This window comes from Nannospalax galili, unplaced genomic scaffold, assembly GCF_000622305.1.
Source record: "Nannospalax galili isolate Female #2095 unplaced genomic scaffold, S.galili_v1.0 scaffold1053, whole genome shotgun sequence".
Classification (NCBI taxonomy): Eukaryota; Metazoa; Chordata; class Mammalia; order Rodentia; family Spalacidae; genus Nannospalax; species Nannospalax galili.
The window spans coordinates 1,963,146-1,986,539 of record NW_008333523.1 but is presented as its reverse complement, the minus strand read 5'-3'; the positions used below and the strand labels follow the sequence as shown (position 1 = coordinate 1,986,539).

The 23,394-nt window shown below is 42.0% G+C and overlaps 1 protein-coding gene across 5 annotated transcripts in view; it reads left to right on the top strand.

Moving 5' to 3' along the window:
* Sms (spermine synthase) overlaps positions 1-23,394 on the top strand; it is a 49,401-nt gene that overhangs the window by 10,204 nt on the left and 15,803 nt on the right. For 3 of the 5 annotated variants that reach the window (XM_029561222.1, XM_029561219.1, XM_029561220.1), the window contains 7 exons: positions 11,156-11,276; positions 12,905-12,998; positions 13,463-13,527; positions 15,667-15,759; positions 17,472-17,647; positions 18,969-19,123; positions 19,597-19,686. In XM_029561222.1, coding sequence (XP_029417082.1) covers positions 11,209-11,276; positions 12,905-12,998; positions 13,463-13,527; positions 15,667-15,759; positions 17,472-17,647; positions 18,969-19,123; positions 19,597-19,686 — 741 coding nt within the window. In that variant the 5' untranslated portion in view covers positions 11,156-11,208. The remainder of the gene's footprint in view (positions 1-11,155; positions 11,277-12,904; positions 12,999-13,462; positions 13,528-15,666; positions 15,760-17,471; positions 17,648-18,968; positions 19,124-19,596; positions 19,687-23,394) is intronic. The other 2 variants (XM_029561221.1, XM_008828331.3) reach the window with 1 other exon arrangement.

Below are 23,394 nucleotides of genomic sequence, written 5' to 3'. Positions count from 1 at the left end.
AAGTATGTTTTATAATGGCATTTGAAGCTTAAGTGCCTGGGTTCTGGTTCTGTGGTGTTGGCAATGAGGGTCCTAGGCCTTTCTGAGCTGGCTTGTCATTTTACTGATTTTTTTTCTTTTTAAGAAACAGCTTTTTGGTTCATTGATTTTTTTTTTTTCCCCACCCTCTTTTTTTTTCCTTCAGTTTCATGGTTTTCTGCTATTAACCCTTCCCCTTGTTTTTGTTTCTTTTTTATTTTGGGTTTTAAAGTCAGCAGTTTGAGACTTTAAAATGAAGATTGGCACCCTTAAATACTCTCTATTGTGGGTGCCCGTGTAATTTCCACGTACTCGTTAAAAAGCAGGTGCCGGGCGTGGTGGCGAACGCCTTTAATCCCAGCACTCGGGAGGCAGAGACAGGTGGATCTCTGTGAGTTCAAGGCCACCCTGGTCTACATACTGAGTTCCAGGACAGCTGGGGCTACAGGGAGACCCTGTCTCAAGACCAAAAAAAAAGACAATAAAAGCAGCTGTCCTAGTTATATAGGTGATAAGCTGTTTTCTTCAGCATTTAACAAGTTGCTGACTTAAAAGCAGGAAATTGTGCTTAGATTATTCTAGGCTTAAGTTCCAAGAAGTCGCTTCTAGAAATTCAGGTTGTAAAATTAGAGCTAAAGGTCAGTGTTGGTTAAGACTTAAGAGCAGGAAAAGAACTTGGACCCAGGGTGTCAGCAACCTAAAGCCTTGGGAAAATCTGCTTAGCCTGCTTGATCTGAACTGACTCTCCACCTAAGCAGTTTTTAAAGAGTTGTAAATCACAGGTGAAGACTGCATTGAGAATCTGGGGCTTGAAACCTGATTGGCCCGTATCACCTGAACACTTTATGTGTATGGCCCTTTACAGAAAACCCCTTTACAGGGGTTTGCCCACCCCTCTTCTGCCTTTAGATCATTGAAACCCAATGTGATTGATTGCCTACTTCTGAGTCTTCTGGAAAAAATTTGAAGTACAGGTTCCTAGACCCCTGGAATAGCCTTTTTCCCATCTGGAATCTGTCACCCTACATAGCCCTCTCCATGTTTAGATTATTTTGACTTGTGTCCTTTGTCTTTTATCTCTGTACTGTTCTCCCATGGCATTTTTATTTCTCTCACCTCCTAGGCTCCGAGTAATGTCTTTGGAGTTCCATTCTGAAGGGCCTCACCCAAGTGTGCCCTTTCTGATGGTGCTATGGGAAAGACAGACAAGGGCAAAGTGGAGGAGGCCTCTTTAGGGGACATCTCCCATTTAAATGATTTTTGCCATCACAAAGTACATAAAATCTGAACTGTTTAAACTCTGTGAATGCTATTTGATTGTTGGACATAAACGGAAAGCTTTGAATTGTTCATGGAAACACAAATAGTAGGAGGAGACTTGACTTGTAAGGATTCTGTCCATTTAAAGTTAGTGGATTGGAGCACTCAGGAGGCAGAGGCAGGCAGATCTCTGTGAGTTCCAGGCTATCTGGGGCTACAGGGAGACCTTTTCTCAAACAGAACAAAACCAGAAAAAGCTAGTGGGTACAAAGGTGGATGGTCATAACATTGGTGAGGAGCTTAGACTTAGGAAGCAGATTTCATCTTCCTGGATGCTGAAAGTGGCAATCCCACACTTTTTTCTTTTTTCTTTTTTTCAAGTGGGTACCACATGTGGGTACCAGTGCTCTCAACCACTGAACCATCGAATGATCTTCTTTCTAGTCCTGAAAGGTAGGCTTTTTTTTTTTTTTTTTAAAGATAGGCTTTTAACAAAGATATCCCATTCTTACTTTTTTTTTTTTTTTTTTTTTTTTTTTGAGACAAGGTCTCCCTGTCTCTCAGCTGGCCTGATACTGTGTAGATCAGGCGGGCCTCAGTCTCACAGAGCTCCACCTAACTTTGCCTTCTGAGTGCAGGGATTAAAGGTGTGTGCCACCATGCCTAGCTATTTATTTATGTGTATGAGTGTTTTGCCTGCAGGTATTGCACGCATGCAAGTGCATCTGTGTGTGAAATGCCTGTGGAAGCCAAAGAGAGTGATGAATACCGTGGAACTGGAGTTACAGATGGTTGTTAGCTCCTCTGTGGGTGCTGGGAACTGTACCTGGGTCCTTTACAAGAGCCACCAGCGCTCTTAAACACTGAGCCATCTCTACAGCCCCTTCTCTCTCTTTTTAGATTCCCAGTTTTATGAAGAAATTGGGTATACTAGGAAGGAGGGGGTACAATTTTGGATAAGCATTTTGTTTTCCAAACTAAAGAGGGTTTTTATAATTGTATGTCAAATTATATTTTTTATAATCTCTACTTTTATTTTGCAAAGAGGTTGGCTTATAGAGGACCGAGATTAGCATGATTTTTTAAAAATGTATAACAGCAGGTATCTGTCCATCTTCCAGGGTAGGTAGGTGTTAGGGGAGGGTGATAGGAGCTGGCTCCATGTGTACTTGGGATATGTCTCTTTAATTGCTTTCCCTTGTGGTGGGAAAGGGAAGACAGGGCAGTGAAATAATTAACAACACATTCCCATTATGCTATAACTTAGTGTGTTGGGAGTTTTAAGAAATAGTCATTGTGGCTGGTACTCTGTAAACACTACCATCTGGCTTTCCTTAATGCATGTTTGCATGAAAGGAGTCTGGGTGTTATTTCTATGTTGGTGTTGCGTGGCTGTTAATCTACCACCAGTAGGCCTTTTTTCTTCTTTCCTTCTGCAGTTCATTTCTCCTGCTTGGGTCCCTCTTCTTTTTTAAAAATATTTTACTTATTTTTTATGCGTGTATTGCCTGCATGTAGATAAGTGCACCTGTGTCGTGCAGTGCCTGCCAAGGACAGAAGAGGCTGTCAGATCCCCTGGAACTGGAGTTATGGACAGTTGTTTGCCACCATGTGGGTGCTGGGATTTGAACCTGGGTCTTCTGCAGGAACAGTCAGTGTTCTTAACCGCTGAGCCATCTCTCCAGCCCCAAGGGTCCCTCTTCTTTATGTACTTCCGAAACGATGCTCTGAAGACAGGACTTTCAAGTTGTTTACTTCATTGTCCCATTCTGCATTTTGCAAGCATACTTCTGCTGTGATTGAATAGTAATCTGAGACTGGGGCTATGGGAGCTTTGGTGGCAGGATAGCTCCACAAGAATGGCATGCTGGCCTCCTCAGTGTCCCTAGAGCTTGGGAGAGTGCTTGAGTAGCCACTTAAGACATTTGCTATTGGGTGATGGTAGAGGACCTCCCTCCTCCCATAGCCCCTTTACCTGGTGTCTGGCAAGTTGGGGGTGGGGGACAAACAATTTCTAGGACTTTCTCTGTCTTGCTTTGGTTATCTTTGAGTAAACAGGAGAAGGCTCAGCTCTTTTGTTTGATGTTATTCTGATCACTTTATTAAGTCAAGATTCACACTATATGGGGCTGGAGACATGGTTCAGTGGGTAAGAGCAGTGGCTGCTCTTGCAGAAGAACCTAGGTTCGATTCCCAACACCCACATGGCGGCTAACAACGTGGATCCAACACCCTCTTTTGACCTACAGGCACTGTACAACATGGGTGCACTTACACACATGCAGGCAATACACTCATATACATAAAATAAAAATAATAAAATATTTCTTAAAAAGATTCACACTATAATGAACACTTATGAAGTGTTTTCTTTTTTTCTTTTTCTTTCTTTTTTTTTGCCTTTTGGAGATTGGGTCTTCCTGTAGCCCTAGCTGTCCTGGAACTTACTATGTAGACCAGGCTGCCCTTGAACTCACAGAGACCCACTGGCCTCTGTCTCCCAAGTGCTAGGATTAAAGGTGTGTGCCACCACGCCTGGCAGGACGTGTTTTCTTAAAGGTGTTGATTGAGTCCTCATTTGGGCCCACAAAGTAACTAAAAACAGGATGAAAGCCACACACCTCTGTCTTCATTTTGTGTCTTATTTCTGTTACTTCTGCTTGACTCTACTCCTCATTTAAAGGCTGATAAGTGTCTTTGTCTTAAGCCTGAAGTCATCCTGGATTTCTGCAATAGCAAGACCTTACAGGAGGAACAGACCATGTCCCCCAAGACAATAACTCACCATCTTGGAGAAACCAAATTGGTGATGTCAGACTGAGGACAGTGATTCGGACCACTAGCCAGAGCCACCTTGTCAGACTGGAGCTGAAATGATGCTGGGCAGTACCATACCTTGACCAGGACTGCTTCTTTGTTAGGCATTTCTCTTGCTCCTGCTGCAAAGAAGAGACAAATGGGTCCAGGGATAGTGTTATGAGTCTGTTCTTCATCTCAATGTGTACCCCTTAATTCATGCCATTGTGCACCCATTACATCTGTCTCTGCTTTTCACCATTTCTTATCTCTTTAACTGATGTATTGGGACTATTGGTGGAGTTTATAACCTGTTATACTTGCTGGATCCAGGGCTTTTGCCATAAAACTCTGGTTACAACTTGATATACAATTAATTCCCTGATTGTATGATAGTTTTCAGTATATTCATAAAGTTGTGTGACCATCACCATAGTCAGTTTCAGAATATTTCCATTGCCTCAGAAAAAAATCTTGGACCCCTTAGCCATCATCTTCCCAGTTCTTTCCGACACCTCTTACACATTCTCCCCAGGTTCTAGAAGGCAGCCACTAACTTGTTTCTTGGAGTTACCTTTTCTGGCCATTTCACATGAATAGACTCATCTGTTGTATCCCTTGTGTCTGGCTTTTTTCTCTTAGCATGTTTTTGAGATCCATCCATAGCTGATTGTAGCATGTCTCAGTACTTTGTTCTATCTATGGCTAAATACCAGCCTTCAGTATGGATGGTAGCATACTTTGACTTACCCATCTATAACCTGATGGACATTTGAGTTGTCCACTTTTGAGTTGTTGACTTTTTGGCTAATATGAGTCATGTTGCACTGATCATTCCTGTCTGCTACAGTTTGGTGCAATTAATCATCATGCAGCTGTTGTTTTTTTTTAAGGACTGGATTGGGAAATATGAAACCAAGCTGTCAAAGCAAGGCTGGCTCAGGAACCACCTGTTTGATCCCTAGAAATTCATTAGACTTCTGAATGTTTGAGACATTTTAGTTTGAAGTTAAAATGTTACAAAAATCATTATAATTTAAAATTTCTTACTGTGACATACAAAAGCTTTTTTATTTGTTTGTTTAGGTTTTTTGAGACAGGGTCTCCCTGTAGCCCCAGCTGGCCTGGAACTCACAGAGATCCGCGTGCCTCTGCCTCCTGAGTGCTGGGATCAAAGGTGTGCATTACCATGCCCAACTCATACGAAGGCTTTTAAACGCATATATACATTATATACAAAACATACATTATTGATTGCTGTGGTCTGGTCTTGCTGGCAGCCTTTATATTATTGATATTTAGCGTATCCCGAGTTCAACAAATAGTCTTTTTTTTTTTGGAGACAAGGTCTCCATGTAGCCCCATGTGACCTGGAATTTACTGTGTAGACCAGGCTGACCTCACAGAGATCTGTCTGCCTTTGCCTCCCTGAGTGCTGGGAGTCCCGAGTACCAAGACTAAAGGTGTGCGCCACCATTCCTGGCTTCAACAGATAGTCTTAAGTCTTCTCAAGCTGTGTGTGGTGTCATTTACCTGTAGTCTCAGCTACTCAGGAGTCTGAGGCAGGAGGATCTCTTGAGCCCAGGAGTTTGGGGTCAGTCTGAGCAATGTAAGCCAGACTGTCTAAAAATAAAAAGGGGCTGGAGAGATGGCTCGGCAGTTAAGGGTGCTTGCTGATCCTCTAAAGAATCTGAGTTCAGCTCCTAGCATCCATGTCAGGCAGCTCACAACCACCTGAGTGGATGAGCAATTCCTAAAGGCACAAAATCCCAACTGTATCTGATAAGCAGATCAAATTCTTCATGCAGAGGCATCAGGGTCTATGGCCAACTCATCAGCCATCACACAAGCCAGCTCAGCAGTCTTCTCTACAAAAGGAAGGAATTGGAACAGAAATTTTTTTTTGTCTGCATTCTTTTCTCCATTCACATTCATGCGGCATCTGGCTTCTGAAATGAGGGGACGAATTTCTATTCTGGTCAAGTGTATTTTTAATTATGAAGCATGGAAATTCCACACCTCACCATTAATCCCCCACCAAAATTGCTCTGCCACAACAGGGCTCAATTAATTCAAGCTCCATGTGATGATGAATCATTCTCTTCACCACAGTTGAGCTAAAGGGATGAGCTTAAGACAGAAGGCCACTCCTCCAGCAACAGCAGGCAGAGTCACTGAATAGGCCTGCTCTTGATATTTCCCTTTCTTTCAGAGCCACTCTGCAGCTGCCTGAAGAGGAACCACTAATTCAGGAGTCCCTCCCCCAAACTCCTGACTTGTTTGCTTCATTGTCAGAACCAAAGAGTTTAGGCTTAGGCTGTACAGTTTCCCTTCACATATAAACCAGCTATGGGGCTTTTCTTAACCAACTGTGGGGCTTTTCTTGACTGACCTCTAAACTCAAAAGAAGAAGGGATACCAGATTACAAACTAATTTGAACTTTTATTTTGGAGATAGTGTCTCTCTGTAGCCCTAGTGCTGGCCAACATGCATATGCCAACATGCTCAGCTTGTGTGTGTGTGTGTGTGTGTGTGTGTGTGTGTGTGTGTGTGGTGTATTCTGAGAATGGGACTTCCTGAACTATATCACTTCAGCCTGACATTTAGACTTTGATTCTTTTTTAACTCCCTTCCTATCTTCCTTTTCTTTTGGTGGTGGTGTTATATGTAGATTATGTTTGTTAAACAAAGCAGGCAGTGGCCTGGAAATGGAGACATTGTGTTATTCATTGGACAAAGGATACATTTTCCGTGGGAGAGGTCAATGTGTTATGAAGCCCTGATTGTTAGTAATAGACTAGATATAATCCGGCCTTCTTGCCCAGCTATTGAAATTAGTTTTCTAAGAACTTCTGCCAAATGACAGTTAACTGGCATACTTGGGTTTAGTATGTCTGCTTGAAAGCCTTTGGATCTGCTTTCACATTTTCTCTTGATTTGTACGCATTGATGATGTTGCTGTCCTGTCATGTTTCCCCGATTTTGTGCATACTCTGATCCCAGGCTCATTTTCATTATGTCCAGTGTATCTGGTAGTTCTCAGAGGATTGTGTTACTACTGTTTCTCCTGCTTTCTGACCTTGGAGCACCTGGGAAATTTTGGTTTTTGGACGAGGGGATATGTATCACTGATACCTGATAAGTATGACTGGGGTTGCCAAAGTCCTGAAAGGGACAGGCAGTCCTTCACACCACATACATTGTCAATCTTACTTCCATTATTGAGTACTGAGAGAACAAATCCAGTTTGGTTGGTCGTGTTACATGTTGTGTACAGACATGAAGGTTAATTAAATTTTCAATAATTACAAAGCATTTTTCTGGAGCACTTCCTGGGTTGCTTGTGATTTCAGTTTCAATTAAAGTTTAGACTTTTTTTCAGATCTCTTTTACTGAACATTTTCTATATTTTTCTGGACTTGAGTGTGTTTAGTATGGAGATGGTAGGAAGGAGGCTTTTTCTTCTTGCGACTGGAGCTAAAACTTAAGGCCTCATGGTAACGGCTACACCCCCTAGATTTTTTTTTTTTTTTGTATAGGGTGGTTTAGATCAGCTACACATAGGAATTTTTCTTGGGAGCTTTAAAAATATTAATGCCGGGGCTGGAGAGATGGCTCAGCAGTTGAGAGCAGTTGCTGCTCTTGCAGAGGATCTGGATTTGCTTCTCAGCACCCACACTGTGGTTAACAGTCATCAGTAACTCCAGTTTTAGGGGATTCATTGCCGTCTTCTGACCTCTGGGGTCATTTCACGACATGAGTGCACTTACATACATGCAGACAATTCACTCATACACATCAAATAAAAATAATAAACATTTAAAAAATATATTGACACCTAGTCCTATCCCCAGAGTTTTTATTTATTGGTTTTCATTTTATGTATATGAATGTTTTGCCTTCATGTGTGTAAGTGCACCATATATGTGCAATGCCTGCACAGGCCAAAAGAGGGTGTTGAATACCCTGGAACTGGAGATAATGGATGGTTGTTAGCTGCTGTGTGGGTACTGGGAATCAAACCTGGGTCCTCTGCAAGAGCAGCCAGTGCTCTTAACCACTGAGCCATCTCTCTAATGCCTCACCCCTAGATTTTATCTAATTTGTCTATCATATGGTATTAGAATTTTTAAAAACTAGCTAGATGATTATAATGTATAGCTATGGTTGAATGCGCCTGGCCTAGATGGTTTAAAACTGCAAAGATAAGAGTAATAAGGACTGTGAACTCAGTCAAATGAAATGTTTTTATTTGGCTGTACAGCATTTATTGAGTACCTGAGATCAAGATGATGAGTAAGCTAGCCACCATTTCAAGTGCATTCTAGCTCAGAGTTCAGACTTTTCAGTTTTACCTTAAACCCTGATTCTGATAAAGAGATACCAGGGTGTTGACTCAGCCTAAGTACCCGCTTTCTGGAGTCTTCTGGGCTTGGGAGTAGCAGGGTTGACAAAGAGGCCCCAAATATGGAGGAAAGTGAATATGAAGTGAGTGGACAGTGAGGAAAATGAAATGATCTCAGTAGCTCCCTGGTAGGGCTGGCATATTCAAGACACCCACAGGGACCAGGCACCACACAAATACACCAGGAACGTGAGTGGATGAAGAATTGGCCTGCTAGAAATACATTCAGACTTGCCTGGCTATACTGACTTGGGAGTAGCCCATACATTTTGTGAAAACAAGTAACACTTCAAATTGGATTTGTTTTGTACCTTTTGGTCTATATCATGAAACATGGCCAGAGGGCTCCTTTTAGTCCATGTGGTGCCTTTCTGCTAATTGTGCCAGTGCAGAAGACAGGGTGGCTGCCATGCCAGACTTGGCCAGCAGTCAAGGACTTTGCATGAATCTAAGGCATCCTCTATCCTTGGCCCAAGCAACTGAGTTGTCCTCCCACCTCCACTCTCCTGTTCAGCTCCCTAGGCCAGGTTCTTGGCCCACCCCTCAGCCTGGTGCAGAATTACCCCATATTTTGCTCTTCATCAGCATGGGGCATTTGTCTTTTGTTTTATAATATGCCAACAGAACCCAGTCTTGAGGCCATTTGCCCCAAGGATGATAATTTGTTTTACACACCCTCAAAACAGAAAACATCTGGTCTAGCCAGGGAGGGACTACATAATGGCATAGTAGCTTCCACATTTAGGGTAACTTCTGCTGGGCTGGCTGTCCTTTTCCTTTCTGCTCTGTGCTCAGCTCAAGTCACCTGCACAGTGTGCTGACCCACCAGGCCACAGTGGATCTGAACCAAACAGGGTTAGTACATTCGATGAAGTTTGCAAATCAGAGTATACATTTTAGGGAGGTAGAATTTAGTCTTAAATGCTGTAGCTCTGGAGATATAACCCAGGCCTTCAATTTAATTTTCCTGAAACCATTCTCAGAAGAGCAAAGTAAGCTCTATTATTTTTTGCCAAATGAGTTTCCCAAAGGCATGGCTTTGTTAGAAATGAATGAGAGCTTGGTGATTCATTGGGATACTGTGCATATTCCCGGTTGCTTATGTTGGGATGGGTGTGTGATACAGATTCTGTAACCGTGGTTTCTCTTTTATGTGAATCTTTGTCTTTGAGGTGACCTCAGTTCATTTTGGCTATCAGGTCACCTGCCCTACTTTCTCTCTTAGAAGGACACTTGTTGGGGCTGGAGAGATGACTCAGTGATTAAGAGCACTGACTGCTCTTGCAGAAGACCTAGGATTCGATTCCCACTACCCACATGGCAGCTAACAACTGTTTTTAACTCCACTTCCATGGGATCCAACATGGGTATACTTGCATATATGCAGGCAATACACTCATTCTCATCATAAAATAAAAATAATAAAAAGGACACTTGTTAGTTGGGTTTAAAAAACACTTGTACAGTCTGGTTGCTCTTAATCTGGAGATACATAATTGAATTATGCATTTTGCAAAGATTCTTTTCCAAGTAAAGGCCTGTTTGATCCCTTCCTGAGAATCAAGCCTGTCACAAGTTGCTTCTTCATTTAACCTTTATCAGGGGTGACTGCTTTGCATATAAAATTACAGAAGAATAAACTGCGCATTACTTTTCTTCTAAGTATTACTATGTACTTGTGAGCCTGCTGGAGGTTAATGCTGTTCTTTGTTTCGGAAACAGGTTTTTACTTGATATCGTTCTAGCAATCTTCCTACCTCAGTGTCCAGAGTGCTGGGATTACAGCCATGTGCCACCGCCACCATGCCTAGTTATTTAATGACACTGAGCTTGAGCTCTCCTTGGGGGGACAAAATGTGTGAGGTAGGGCAGGATGGCGAGGAGGAAGTACCCACAGCCAGCAGTTTTCTTCCATTGGGATTGTTCTGTTTCTGCTGTTTGGGGTTGTGTTATTGAGCATCACCATTTAGTAAGCAACAGATCTCTTTTGCACAGCATCTAGAAAACAAAACAAAAACTTCTCAAGTAATGTATAAGGCTCATCCATATCAGTTACGCACCTTCATTCTAGGACTGTGTGTTCTCATTAATTTATTTAGCTTAAAGTGGTATCTCATTCTTTTTAAATCTCTAGGTTGAATGGTTTTTTTCCCTGTGTCTTTGGCACATCTATTTGTGATGAGTTCTTGCCCTACTGGATACCCAGGTATTCTCTGTATCCTTTCCATGCATGGAAGAGGACACATCTGGCTCATGACAGAGGAGGAAATTGATTCTGGCAACTCTCTGTTCAGACTTTTCTTGTAAGAGCTGGGCGTGGTGGTGCATGCCTTTAATCCCAGCACTTGGGAGGCAGAGGCAGGCAGATCTCTGTGAGATCAACCAGCCTGGGCTACATAGAGAGTTCCAGGCCAGTCCGGGATACAGGGGATACAGGTCTTTTTTTGGCCTCAAAAAGACCAAAAAAAGAGGGGTGGGGGTTCAATCATCAAGCTGTGTCTTAGTAGCTTTCCTTATTCTTTACCTAATTATCTTCTGCGGTGCTGGGGATGGAACCCAGGGCCTCATCCGTGCTAGGCAATTGCTCTATTTCTGTTTCTGAACTGCACCTCAGCCCTTAGCTTTTCTTCTGAATTTTTTTCCTTTAACCTTCTTCCTTCTTTCCTGTCTTTTAGCTGATGGAGAGACCATTCTGAAAGGCCTCCAGTCCATTTTCCAGGAGCAAGGGATGGCGGAGTCAGTGCACACCTGGCAGGAACATGGTTATTTAGCAACCTACACAAATAAAAATGGCAGGTAAGGCTCCTCAAGGATTTTTCTGTATATTCTTCCGAGGAAGAGCAGAGATAGGGGCAAGGTCAGGAATAGGGGTGATACCCAAGTGTTATTCTGCCTTTGACACCTTGTAGAGGAGGTTAAAATTCAGTACTTTCATGAAATGCCCCTGTTCAGGTATTTCGCCCAGAGAGTAAGGCCACTGGACTGGACATCGGCATTTCTCTAAAGCTCCAGTGATTCTTTTGTGTGGCTGAGATTAAGAGCCCTGCTGGCATAAGCAGTGTGACATTGCAGGTAATGATCCAGGGCTGGTTAAAACAGATTCCTGTGCCACCACCCTAAGAGTGTCTGCTGCAGTAGGTCTGGGCCAGAGTCTGACTTCCCCTGTTGCATTTCCAATGAGCCTCTAGTGATGTTGCCACTGGTGGTATAACTAACATATATACACAAAATGCAGGATACCAACATCTACAAGTAGATTGACAGGAAGCTGAGATGACCCAAGAGTTCAAATGTTTGACCCTTTCTTCTTTTGTGTGTGTGTGTGTGTGTGTGTGTGTGTGTGTGTGTGTGTACACATGTCCATATAGTAGCTAGAAGTTGACCTTCGTTGTCTTCCTTTGTTCCCGCTCCACCTTATTTTCTGAGACATGATCTGTCACTAAACCTGGAGTTCTTTAGAGAGATGCCTTCCTTTGCAGCCACTCCCTACCTGCTTCAGTATTTTCATTTATAAATTTTAAATTTTATTTTTATTTTTAATTGTTTGTGTATGTGTATATCTGTGTGTGGGTGTGTATATGTGTGAATGCAGGTTCCTGTGGAGTCCAGAAGAGGATACCAGATTCCCTGGAGCTGGAGTTCCAGGTGGTTGTGAGCTGCCCAATGTGGGTGCTCTTAAGCACTGAGCAGCTTTCCAGCCCTCTGCCTCACATTTTTTAAAAGTTACTATCATAGGTAGACTCCAATTCCACTTGTAAAGAAGATTGAAACTTTTTCTAGAAAGGAGTGTTTGCATGACAAGAATGACTTGGATTGCTTCTGAAAGCAAAATGAGTAAAAATGAAAGCATGTGTGGAAGGATGGGCAAAATAGGTTTCAGGACTAGTACCTTGAGGTGAGTCCCAATAGGCGAAGTGAAAGGAGAAAGAGACCCGTATGGAGGTTTAACATGTTCATAAGGTTGTTGTCACATGTTCTTCCCTTTCTCTTTAAGCATTTTGATCATTCTTAGCCTTGCAACCTGGATAACAGGGCTCTGTTTTGAACATTGTAGGTTAGTTGGAGAACCCCCCATATTCCCCTCCTGATTATCTCAACCTGACAGAACCACCTGGGGATCCTTTCAAAAAATCACATGCTTGCTTAGTGTGTTGCAAAGTCTATGGGGAGATAGCTAAGTTGGTGAAGCGTTTGCTCTGTGAGGACCTGAGTTCTGTCTTCAGAATTCATGTCAAAAAGCATGGTGGTGGGACTAGAGAGATGGTTTAGCTATTCAGAGCACTGGCTGTTCTTGCAGAAGTCCCTCCCCCCTCCCCCAAATTTACTCTTGTCATTGCTCTTTTCTCTTAATCGGGGCTGTCTCTTTTCTCTTTGAAGTGCTGTGATTATAATTCCTAACCTTCAAATTATGATTTCTTTTGTAGCTTTGCCAATTTGAGAATTTATCCGCATGGATTGGTGTTACTGGACCTTCAGAGTTACGACACTGATGCACAATGCAAAGAAGAAACTGACAGCGTTGGTTTTTCACTTTTTATTTCCTTTTGAAAAATATGTTACATTTTTTTTTACCTTAGATTTAACTTTCTTAAAAATCTGCTTAGCTTCATGAGTGCTGACCGAGAAGCTATTCCTCAGTGGATTTTGGAAACCTGCCTGTCAGTTTTCCCTGTAATTTCCCAAGTACAGCTAATGATTTCAGTTCTCATTAGAGGGAGTTTAGAACCTTTGTATAGAGTTTCGCACCTGCAGTATCCTTTGACCTTTTTCTTCTAAGTTCTCTTGGCAACTCAGACTGCTTAAGGTACCATGGGGAGGGAGAGTTAGTGTGGGAGTGTGGAATTGGGCCCCAGTAGCTGTGGAGGGGGCAGGTGTATGAACTGGAATCACACAGTGGTCAGTGTCATCTTGGACCTCTGGTTTGTAATTTAGGTGTTCTGTGCAGCTTAAACTCTAAAGTCACTGATTTCTTTTAACTGTAGCTTTTGAACAAAATAGAAGAAAAAATGAAAGAACTGAGTCAGGAGAGTACTGGGCGGGTGAAGCGGTAAGTCCACCCATTCACGAATGTCTTCTTTATATTTGTTTAATTAGTAAAATCATCAGAATGGCAGTGTTGGCTTTAGTGTCTTCCAAACATGTGAAGCTCAGTCAGTGTCAGCTTGGGAACTGATCCAGTCCTTGATTGTGTTATCATGACCTGAAACGGGACAAAATTTATAAAAACAATCACTGCCTCCCCCCACCCCCCCCCGGGAGTGATGGGAAGGGTACGAGGGTTGGGAGCTGGGAGATGGGTACAGTAAAACTGAAAGGCGATATGGAGTGATTCCAAGAGCTAAAGCTGTGGAAAGCAGAAAACCAGACTTAGACAAGGAGGGAATCGACTCAGATTTCTGATAGGATGATCAGAATACTGGTTTCTCTCTCACAGGGTTGTTTCCAGAAGAGGGAATCCTTATTGGCAAGGGCTAGGATGTTTAAGTGCTTAATGACTCATGCTGCTGAGTTTGATGAGCCCATAGGAAAGCTCCAGGGCAGATGTAAGATAACTAGGTAATTATTTAACCTGTAGGTAGGTAGAAACGGAAGGCAAAGGGGATGCCCCAGAGTACTGAAAAGAACCCACCCCTGTGCAAAACTTGTACACTTTTTGAATCTGGCACACAGACTTATTTTTTAATTCCCTACCCAAATTTAGTTGAGATTTTGGCTGTGTCCACATTCACACAGCTTTCTAGACACTTGCATCTTTTCCTGCTTACAGTTTTCCTTATATGCATCTATCTGAATTGAACAGGTTCCCACTCTGTGGGAAAATGAATTAGCCCACACCAAAGTACACTTTGATTTTTATCAACACTACTTCTAAGTATGAGTAAATAGAATGTATTTCTGGGGCCAGGAAGAAGGCTCAGTGGTTGAAGGCACTTGCTGCCAAGCCTGATGGCCTGAGTTCAGGCGAGGAAAGGACAAGTTCCCACAAGATTTTCTTTGACCCTTCCCCCTATGTGCATACTGTGGCGTGCGCGCACACACACACACACACGCACACAGTTTATTTGATTATTTTGATTTTATGTGTTATGGGTATTTTGCCTGCGTGTGTATAAGCTCACTCATATCATGCAATGCCTGCAGAGGCCAGAAGAGGACATCAGATTACCTGGAGCTGGAGTTATGGACGGTTGTTAGCCACCATGTGGGTGCTGGGAACTGATCCCAAGTCCTCTGCAAGAGCAGCAAGAGCTCTTAACCACTGAGCCAGCTCTACAGCCCCACAAATAAATATTTTTTTGGTCTTTTTGAGACTGGTCTCCATGTAGCCCCAGCTGCCCTGAACTCACTATGTAGACCAGACTGGCCTTGAACTCACAGAGATCCACCTACCTCTGCCTCCCCAGTGCTGGGACTAAAGGCGTGTGCCACCATGCCTGGCAAATAAGTATTTTTTAACAAGAGTGTATTTCTGGGCTTCAGTGGTTATGAGAACTTTTTTCCTTTGGTTGGTGGAGTTTTCTAAGTGAGACTAGTCACACACACACACATAAATATATTTTTTTAAATAATGTATTTCTGGGGGCTGGAGAGATGGCTCAGCGGTAAGAGTACTGGCTGCTTTTGCAGAGAACTTGGATTCAGTTCCCAGCACCTACATCATGGATAACAACCATCCATAACTCCAATTCCAGGGGGATCTGATGCTCTCTTCTGACCTCTGTGGACATTGCTCTTCATGAGTGCACATACATACGTGCTGACAATACACACTCATACATACAAAAATAATAAAATATTTGTTAAAAAATATATTTCTGGGCTTCAGTGTTTATGAGAACTGGTTTTGTGGAAGAATTTTTCAAGTGAGACTGGTCACACATTTCATTTCAAAATGTTTTTGCTTGTCATACTTTTTACATCTTTTTAAAAAAAAATAAGGATGAAAAGAATGGGAAATTGACAATGTCTTGCTGTAGACTACACCCTTTATCATTGGCCACCCCCCTACTCCAGAGGACAAGGATTGTTACACTTTTCTGTATGGGGAATGACACTGTCAGATGAAATTAGTAACCGATAACTTACTAATAATTATCTGAAATTAGTATTTCCTTTTGGGTAATGATTATTAAGAAATTTTGACCAAGCCATGAGATTTATATGAAAATTTATATTGTACTTTCAGTTGCAAAAGAATAAGGAAACAAACCTCAAATTTTTGCACAGTAGAGATTCTTGCATTGTACACAGTGTACATGAGGCACAGAACACATCTCATGTGAGTTTTTGCAATCCAAGGTTGATGTGTATGTGCACATGCCATGCCATGCACATGGGGGTCAGAGGACACTTTTTCTCCTTTCCCATTTCTCTCCTTTCACTTTTACATGGGTTCCAGGGACCCAACTCAGGTGGTTGGTGGCAAATACCTTTAATGGCTGAGCCATCTCATTGGTTTTACTTTTTCCTATGAAGCAGTTTTCTGAGCTTAGTCAAAGTCACCTGGTGCCTACAGGTACCTGACTTCCTTTGTCCACCTTGCTCTACTCACCCCCTTCCACTAGGAGGTGGAAGAGGCTCCCTCCAAGCCTGCTCTCCTGCTCTCTGAGGATTGGTCCTGACTGGGCCTTTATGTTGTAAAGAAACAGACCTGGTCTGCTTAACATTCTGAAAGCTGAATGTGTTCACTGGAAAGAAAGATGAAACAGTCATACACTAATCAGGCATTGTGTGGATTAAATGAATTTGTAGGAAATTGTTTTGTCAGCTTGGATGCAGTTTTACAGATGCTAGGAATTTTTTTCTGAGGCAGTCTTGTTTACTTGTTATCGAGTTGTGACTATACTATTGGAAGCAGTCGACAGGGGAGTGCATAGTAGGCAGAACTAGTATGTCTCAGCTAGTGTGTCCTGGCATTACAGGCCTTTCCAGTTGTGCATACTGCTGCCTTACTATTGAACATGACTGAGAATACAAGTGTAAGCTCTCGTGTTGGGTGTGTAGTGTGTTGAGTGTATAGTGTGTTCTCATTTTCCTTTGTGTTTTGGTTCGATTTACTAAGCCCCCTTTTTGGTGTTTTGTCACTTAGTGGCCTCTGCTGGTAGTTTCTAGTATATTCACCCTATCTAAAACACTCAATTTTTTTTTTTTTTTTTTTTTTTTTTAGTCTTATCGAGACAGTGCCTCCCTGTAGCCCTAGCTGGCATGGAACACACTATATATAGACCAGGCTGGCCTTGAACTCAGAGATCTGCCTGCCTCTGCCTACTGAGTGTTGGGATCAAAGGCATATGCTATTGTGCCCTGCTGGCAGAAAAAATTTTAAAAGAAGTAAGCTATATGAGAAAGTTGTGACTTATACATGATTTCATAAATACCCAAGCTTTGGATTTGACTGTGCCTGAAACACATGGTCTAATTTAAAATATATACATATTTATTTTATGTGTATGAATGTTTTGCATGCATGAATGTAAGTGCACCCTGCGTGTGTGTGTCTCTGTGTGTGTGTGTGTGTGTGTGTGTGTGTGTGTGCGTGCGCGCGCGTGTTATCCACAGAGGCCATAAGACCATAAGAGGGTATTGGATCCCCTGGAACTGGAGTTGTTAGTCACCGTGTGGGTGCTAGGAACTGAACCTCAGTTCTCTGTGAGAACAGACAGTGCTCTAAACCACTGAGCCATCTCTCCAGTCCTTAATTCCTTTTTTTTTAAAGTTTCCTTTTAATTGTGGGTATGTACACTGAATACAGGTGCCCACAGAGGCCAGAAGAGGGTGCTGGTTTCCCTGGAGGTGGAGTTACAGGTGTTTGTGAGTTGACAGATATGGGTGCTGGGAATTGAACTTGGGCCTACAAGAGCATTACCTTAGCTCTCTTAACCTCCGAGCCAGTTCTCTGCCCCCCCCACCCACTTTTGGCACACTCTTCATCCCAGGTCCCTTTGTAAGGCAATGTTCTCCAAAGGCTCATTCCTGTCTCCCTCTCTCCAGCTTACCACCCATAGTTCGAGGAGGAGCCATTGACCGATACTGGCCTACTGCTGATGGGCGCCTGGTTGAGTATGACATAGATGAAGTGGTGTATGATGAAGACTCACCGTATCAGAACATTAAAATTCTGCACTCAAAGCAGTTTGGAAATATTCTCATCCTTAGTGGGGATGTTAGTAAGTATCCCATCCCTGTTCTCATTACATAGCAAGGTGATGGTGTGTTGGATGACACTTCTTTCCTGACAGATGCCATTGTCTTAAACTTGTTTGAGCTCAGCTCTGACACAACTGTCTTCTTTTAAGATTCCCTGACATTGTACTAACCTGTGAACTGTCTGGACTTTTGTGTAAACATATCTTGAAATAGCCTTTTTTTGGTCTTTTTGAGACAGGGTCTCCCTGTTAGCCCCAGCTGGCCTAGAATTCGCTATGTAGACCAGGCTGGCTTTGAACTCACAGAGATCTGCCTGCCTTCCAGGGTGCTGGGATCAAAGGCATGCACCACCATGCTGAACTGAAATAGCCTTTTCCAAAAACAATTATTAATTTTTATTTTGTATGTATTGTTTTGCCTACATGTATGTATGACCACAGAGGCCAGAGAAGAGTGTTGGATCCCCTGAAAGTGTATTTTTATGGATGGTTGTTAGCTGCCATGTGGATGCTAGGAACTGAACCCTTGGTCCTTTGTGAGAAAAGCCAGTGCTCTTAACCACTGAGCCATCTCTCCAGCCCCTTGAAATAGCCTTTTCTTGTGTTGGATTGTGTTTCAGTAATAGGAAGTGCAGTTGACTGTTTAAAATGACATTTTGTTATGGAAAAATTCTAACCTAGGTAGACGTACTAGTGTGATGAGCCTGCAGGTACTCACGGCCCAGTGTTGACAATACCAATATGTGGCCAGTTTTCATCAAAGCACTAGTTTGCTTATAGTATTATTTTGAAAGCAGTCCCCATAGGATATATCATTTCACCTGTAAGGATGTCATTTCTTTCAGTTTTTAAAAATGCTTATTTTATTTTTAATTTTTTATGTGTATGAGTGTATTGTCTTCATGTGTACAAGTACACCGGTGTCATACAGTACCCATGGAGGTACGAAGAAGGTCTCGGATCCTCTGGAACTGGAGTTATGGATGGTAGTTAGCCACCATGTGGGTTCTGGGAATCAATTCCGGGTCCTCTGTAAGAGCAGCCAGTGCTCTTAACTGCTGAACCATCTCTTTAGCCCCGATGTCATTTCCTATTCACCATATCAGCACAGTCTCAAGACTGTAATTTCTCCTCATTAACATATATCCATTTGTTGTATGTGGTAGATGAATTGTGCTCATGAAGACTCTTCAGTCCAAAAAGCAACCTTGAACATGGTGACCACTTTAGAAGTTCAAACTTTTCCACTGTGGGCAAGATTCCAGCACTAACTTGGGTAGCACAGTCAGGTGGTTTGTGTATATTGGTAGAGTCACTTTGTGGGTCTCTCTTTCTTTCCTAGATTTGGCAGAGAGTGACCTGGCATATACCCGGGCCATCATGGGCAGTGGCAAGGAAGATTACACTGGCAAAGATGTACTTATTCTTGGAGGTGGAGATGGAGGCATATTATGTGAAATAGTCAAACTGAAACCAAAGATGGTCACTATGGTAGAGATATCCTTTGCTGTATAAGAGCACAATTTCAGTGGACTTCTTAGGTCCTTCTTTCTTTTGCTATCTTAAGACTCAAGTCAGTATTCCTACAGGCTCAATCAAGGCAGATGTTTCACGTTGACTGCCTTGAACAAGCATTTCAGTTTACGACCAGCAGCCTTGTATGTAGCCACCAACAGAGAAGTAGAGATAAGAATGTAGTTGTGGATTAAGTAGCAGCTGTGTTGGGTACCCTGTCTGCTTCTTAGTGTTTGTCAAAATAACTTCCCTAAGCCATTTCATGAGAAGAGAAGCAAATCTAGTTCCATTTGACTATTTCTTTGGTGTGAAAATAAAATCACATCAGATTTTTTTAAAAACTTTGATACATTGCTACTGTAAAACCCTGAATTTTCTGAACCTTTATATTTTCTTAAAAAGAGTTACTATTTCAGAATTCTTTATGTTCAAATTCCCCTTAACCTTTTTCGGACATTGACCAAATGGTGATTGATGGATGTAAGAAATACATGAGAAGAACATGCGGTGATGTCTTAGACAATCTTACAGGAGACTGCTATCAGGTAATTATATTTCGTTGGTAATACACTTTTTTTTTGGTTTTTTGAGACAGGGTTTCCCTGTAGCCCCAGCTGGCCTGAAACAGTATGTAGACCAGGCTGGCTTTGAACTTAGAGAGATCCCCCTGCCTCTGTCTCCCGAGTGCTGGGATTAAAGGCCTGTGCCACCATGCCTGGCTGATGATATGATTTTATATCAATTGAAAATAGGATTATTTAAGTTATAATATTGCACCTTTCATTATAGTTACGAAGATAGATTGCCTGTCTACGAAGATAGATTGATTGCCTGTCTACGTGAGTAAGGTATCTATTCATATTTAAAGCAGATAGTATACAGATAGTGAAAGAAACCCCCAAGTGCAGATTCTCTATTATCAGAGCACTTTTGTTTGGTGTTGGAGATTAAGCTTAACCGTTGTGCATTCTAGGCCCACACACCACTGAGTTATAGCTCCAGCCCACATTAATACTTTTATAAAAGATGTCATGTAATTTTTTTATGACTTGGTATCTACCACCTTTTGTCTCTACCCTGATTAATGTCTTTGAGCCTTGGTCTTTTAGAGGGAATTCACATGTTTTGCTAAGGTGTAGTTGATTAAAAGGTTGCAAATAGAGCCAGGTGTGGTGGGCACATCTTTAGTCCCAGCACTAGGGAGGCAGAGGCAGGAGGATCTCTGTGAGTTCAAGGCCAGCCTGGTCTACATAGTGAGTTCCAGGCCAGCTGGGGCTACAGGAGACCCTGTCTCAAAAAGATGAAAAAAAAATGAAATGTTGCAAATAAGCAATTAGTTTCTCTCTCGAATTGTACTGTGCTTGAAAGTTGACCAGCCATTCAGATGTGTGGGGTGCATAAATTTGGTTCTTGTAGGTATGAGGACTTGTTTTAGAGCAAGATACCCAAGCAAATACTCAAATGAACAGAATCTGAAATGTGTATCTCTAGATTTATACACAATTCAGATGAGTGTTTTACTTTTACTTTAGTATGCCAATCATCTAACGTGTCTTTCTTCCCTAATATATGCACATCTGAAGTTCATGTTACTTGCATGTTAATTAGAGAGAGGAATTCTATCCACCTTAAAATGCAGTTGTGATTGGTTTGTGAACAAAAGGGCAAGAAAGATTAAATTTAGCTTATCCTGTTTAAAAGCCAAAAAAGAGAGGGTGGAGTCCAGTTTTTCACAGCATTGGCTGAACTGTTTTGCAGTAATTCAGAGTTACCCTGGTTAGCAAATAATGGTACGGAACAGACCCTCTGCCTGCTAGGTTTAATTCCCACATCTGTAACTGGTAGATACTTTTCTATTACATTTGATAGAGCTGAGGCTTAGGGAGTTTATTCAAGGTGATGGATCACTTTAAGTGAGTGTGGGGTGCAGATGTACGTAGAATCCTTTCCTGGCTTGTGTTGTATGACTTTCTTATATGGGCTAAGCAAAGACCATAAACACAACCCAGAGCAGTAGTACAATGTAGGTGTTGGTTGTTGGGATTAGAGGTCTGGTGTAAGTGGAAATATTGACCAATGGTCTGGAAAGCAGCCTTTTGTTGGAAGAGCTGATCTTCAGGACCCAGATAGCGAGCCAGGTGCTTAGATGTGTGCAACAAGGTTCAAAAGATTGTTTTTCATGGAGTTTTTGGTGCATAATCAGTATATATTGAAAGACTTTGTGACTGAATGCTGTCAAATCCACCCAAACAAATCACATCTTGTTTCTTTTCTGAGGCTCTTGAGGGTGGCAGTGTTTAGTGCCAACCACCAGGGGGATCCTGGGAAATTCTTTTGCAACCGAGCCTTCTGAAGCTGAAAGGGGTAGGGTGGGAGCCTTGTCTGTGGGAGAAGACAGACACGCCTGACCACCTTACTAAAAGGCAAGCCTTTTGGCCATTAAAATGCTGCTTTCTAAAATGCAGAGGTTTTTGCAGCTGTTTAAACAGTTTAACATTTGCTTCAGAAAATGTTCCAAAGTCCCCCGTTCCTTTTATAATAATACAGTAGCCTTAATACTGAATTAAGGTACTACAAAACGAAAACGAATGATTAGTGTATGTGTGTGTCTGTGTCTGTGTCTCTGTGTAAATTATCAAGTGAAATCTATCAAATTTTTTAAAAATCTGTACTATTCCCAAGTAGGATTTAATTTTAAAAAATATAAAGATCTGAGTTTTAAGAAATCTGTGGTATTTCGTTTCATCAGTAAAGAACAAACATGACATGATATTAATAAAGGACAAAGGATGTTTGGCAGTTATTCTGAATAAGATTTTTTTAAAGGGGATGGAGAGATCGCTCAGGGGTCAAGAACACTTTCTGCTCTTACAGAGGACTGGGTTTTGGTTCCCACTATCCACATGGTGGTTCACAACCATCTAGTTCCAGGTTATCCAACATTCTTCTGGCCTTCTTGGCCACCAGGTATGTACATGGTGCACATACATAACATACAAGAGAAACATTCATACACATGAAATTAAAAATTTCTTAGGTAAGAAGAAATTGAAGAGCTAGGTGTGGTGGCACTCGCCTTTAATCCCAGCCCTGGGGAGGTAGAGGCAGGTGGATCTCTGTGAGTTCAAGGCCAGCCTGGTCTATATAGGGAGTTCCAGGCCAACTGAGGCTACAGGGGAGACCCTGTCTCAAAAAGGCCCACATACACCGAACACACACACACACACACACACACACACACACACACACACACACACGAGAGAAAGTGAAGGGACTGGGAAGGTAGCTCAGTTGATAAAGTTCATCCTAAACACCCACATGGAAAAGCTGGGTGTGTTGGGCACATGGTGAAGCAGAGACAGGCAGATCCCTGGACCAGTCAGCTTAGCCTACCTGATTAGAGAGTTTCAGGCCAGTATGTCTCATAAAACAAGGTGGACAGCACCTGAGGAAAGATAGCAAAGGTTAGCCTCTGCTCTACACGTGCATACACATACATGCACACACTCACAAAGAAATCGCAATAGAAGAAATCTATTAAAATATAATAGAAAGTATTGAGCTTAATGATAAAGTTCTAGTAAATGACAAAATAAAAAATAGATTAAGTGGCAAAAGTTTTATCCACTGAAATCAGTAATAAAATTATGGATGCTTGTGTACCTGAATTAATCCTTCTTTTGGAGGCAGTTAATGTTGTAAGGTAGATAGATGGAAGCCATAAAAATTAATATATTAATTTTAGGTGATAATAATGCTTGGAAAAATCTCTGAAATTTATGTAGAAATTAATTAGTTGGATTTGTGAGAATTTGGTGTGATTAAAGATTTAAGTGATTTCAAGTGATTAAAGACAGATTAAATCTTTTTTTTTTCTTTCCTGAATAGAGAACAGTTTGAAAGGAAATTGGGAGGTGTGGGACAGGAAATCATTCAGAGTAATCACCTGTAAAATACTTAGAAATAAACTTAGCAAGTGAGAGGTATTATGAAACTGATCTGAATTATGTTAAGATCTTTTTTTCTTTAAATATTTTATTTATTGTTTTTATATGTTTAGGAGTGTATTGCGTGCATGTATGTGAGTGTACCCGTGTTGTGCAATGCCTCGGAGGTCAGAAGGGGGCTTCAGATTCACCTGAAACTGGAGTTAAGGATGGTTTGTAGCTACCATGTGGATACTGGGAATCAAACCTGGGTCCTCTGCAAGAGCAGTCAGTGCTCTTTACCACTAAGCCATCTCTCCAGCCCCT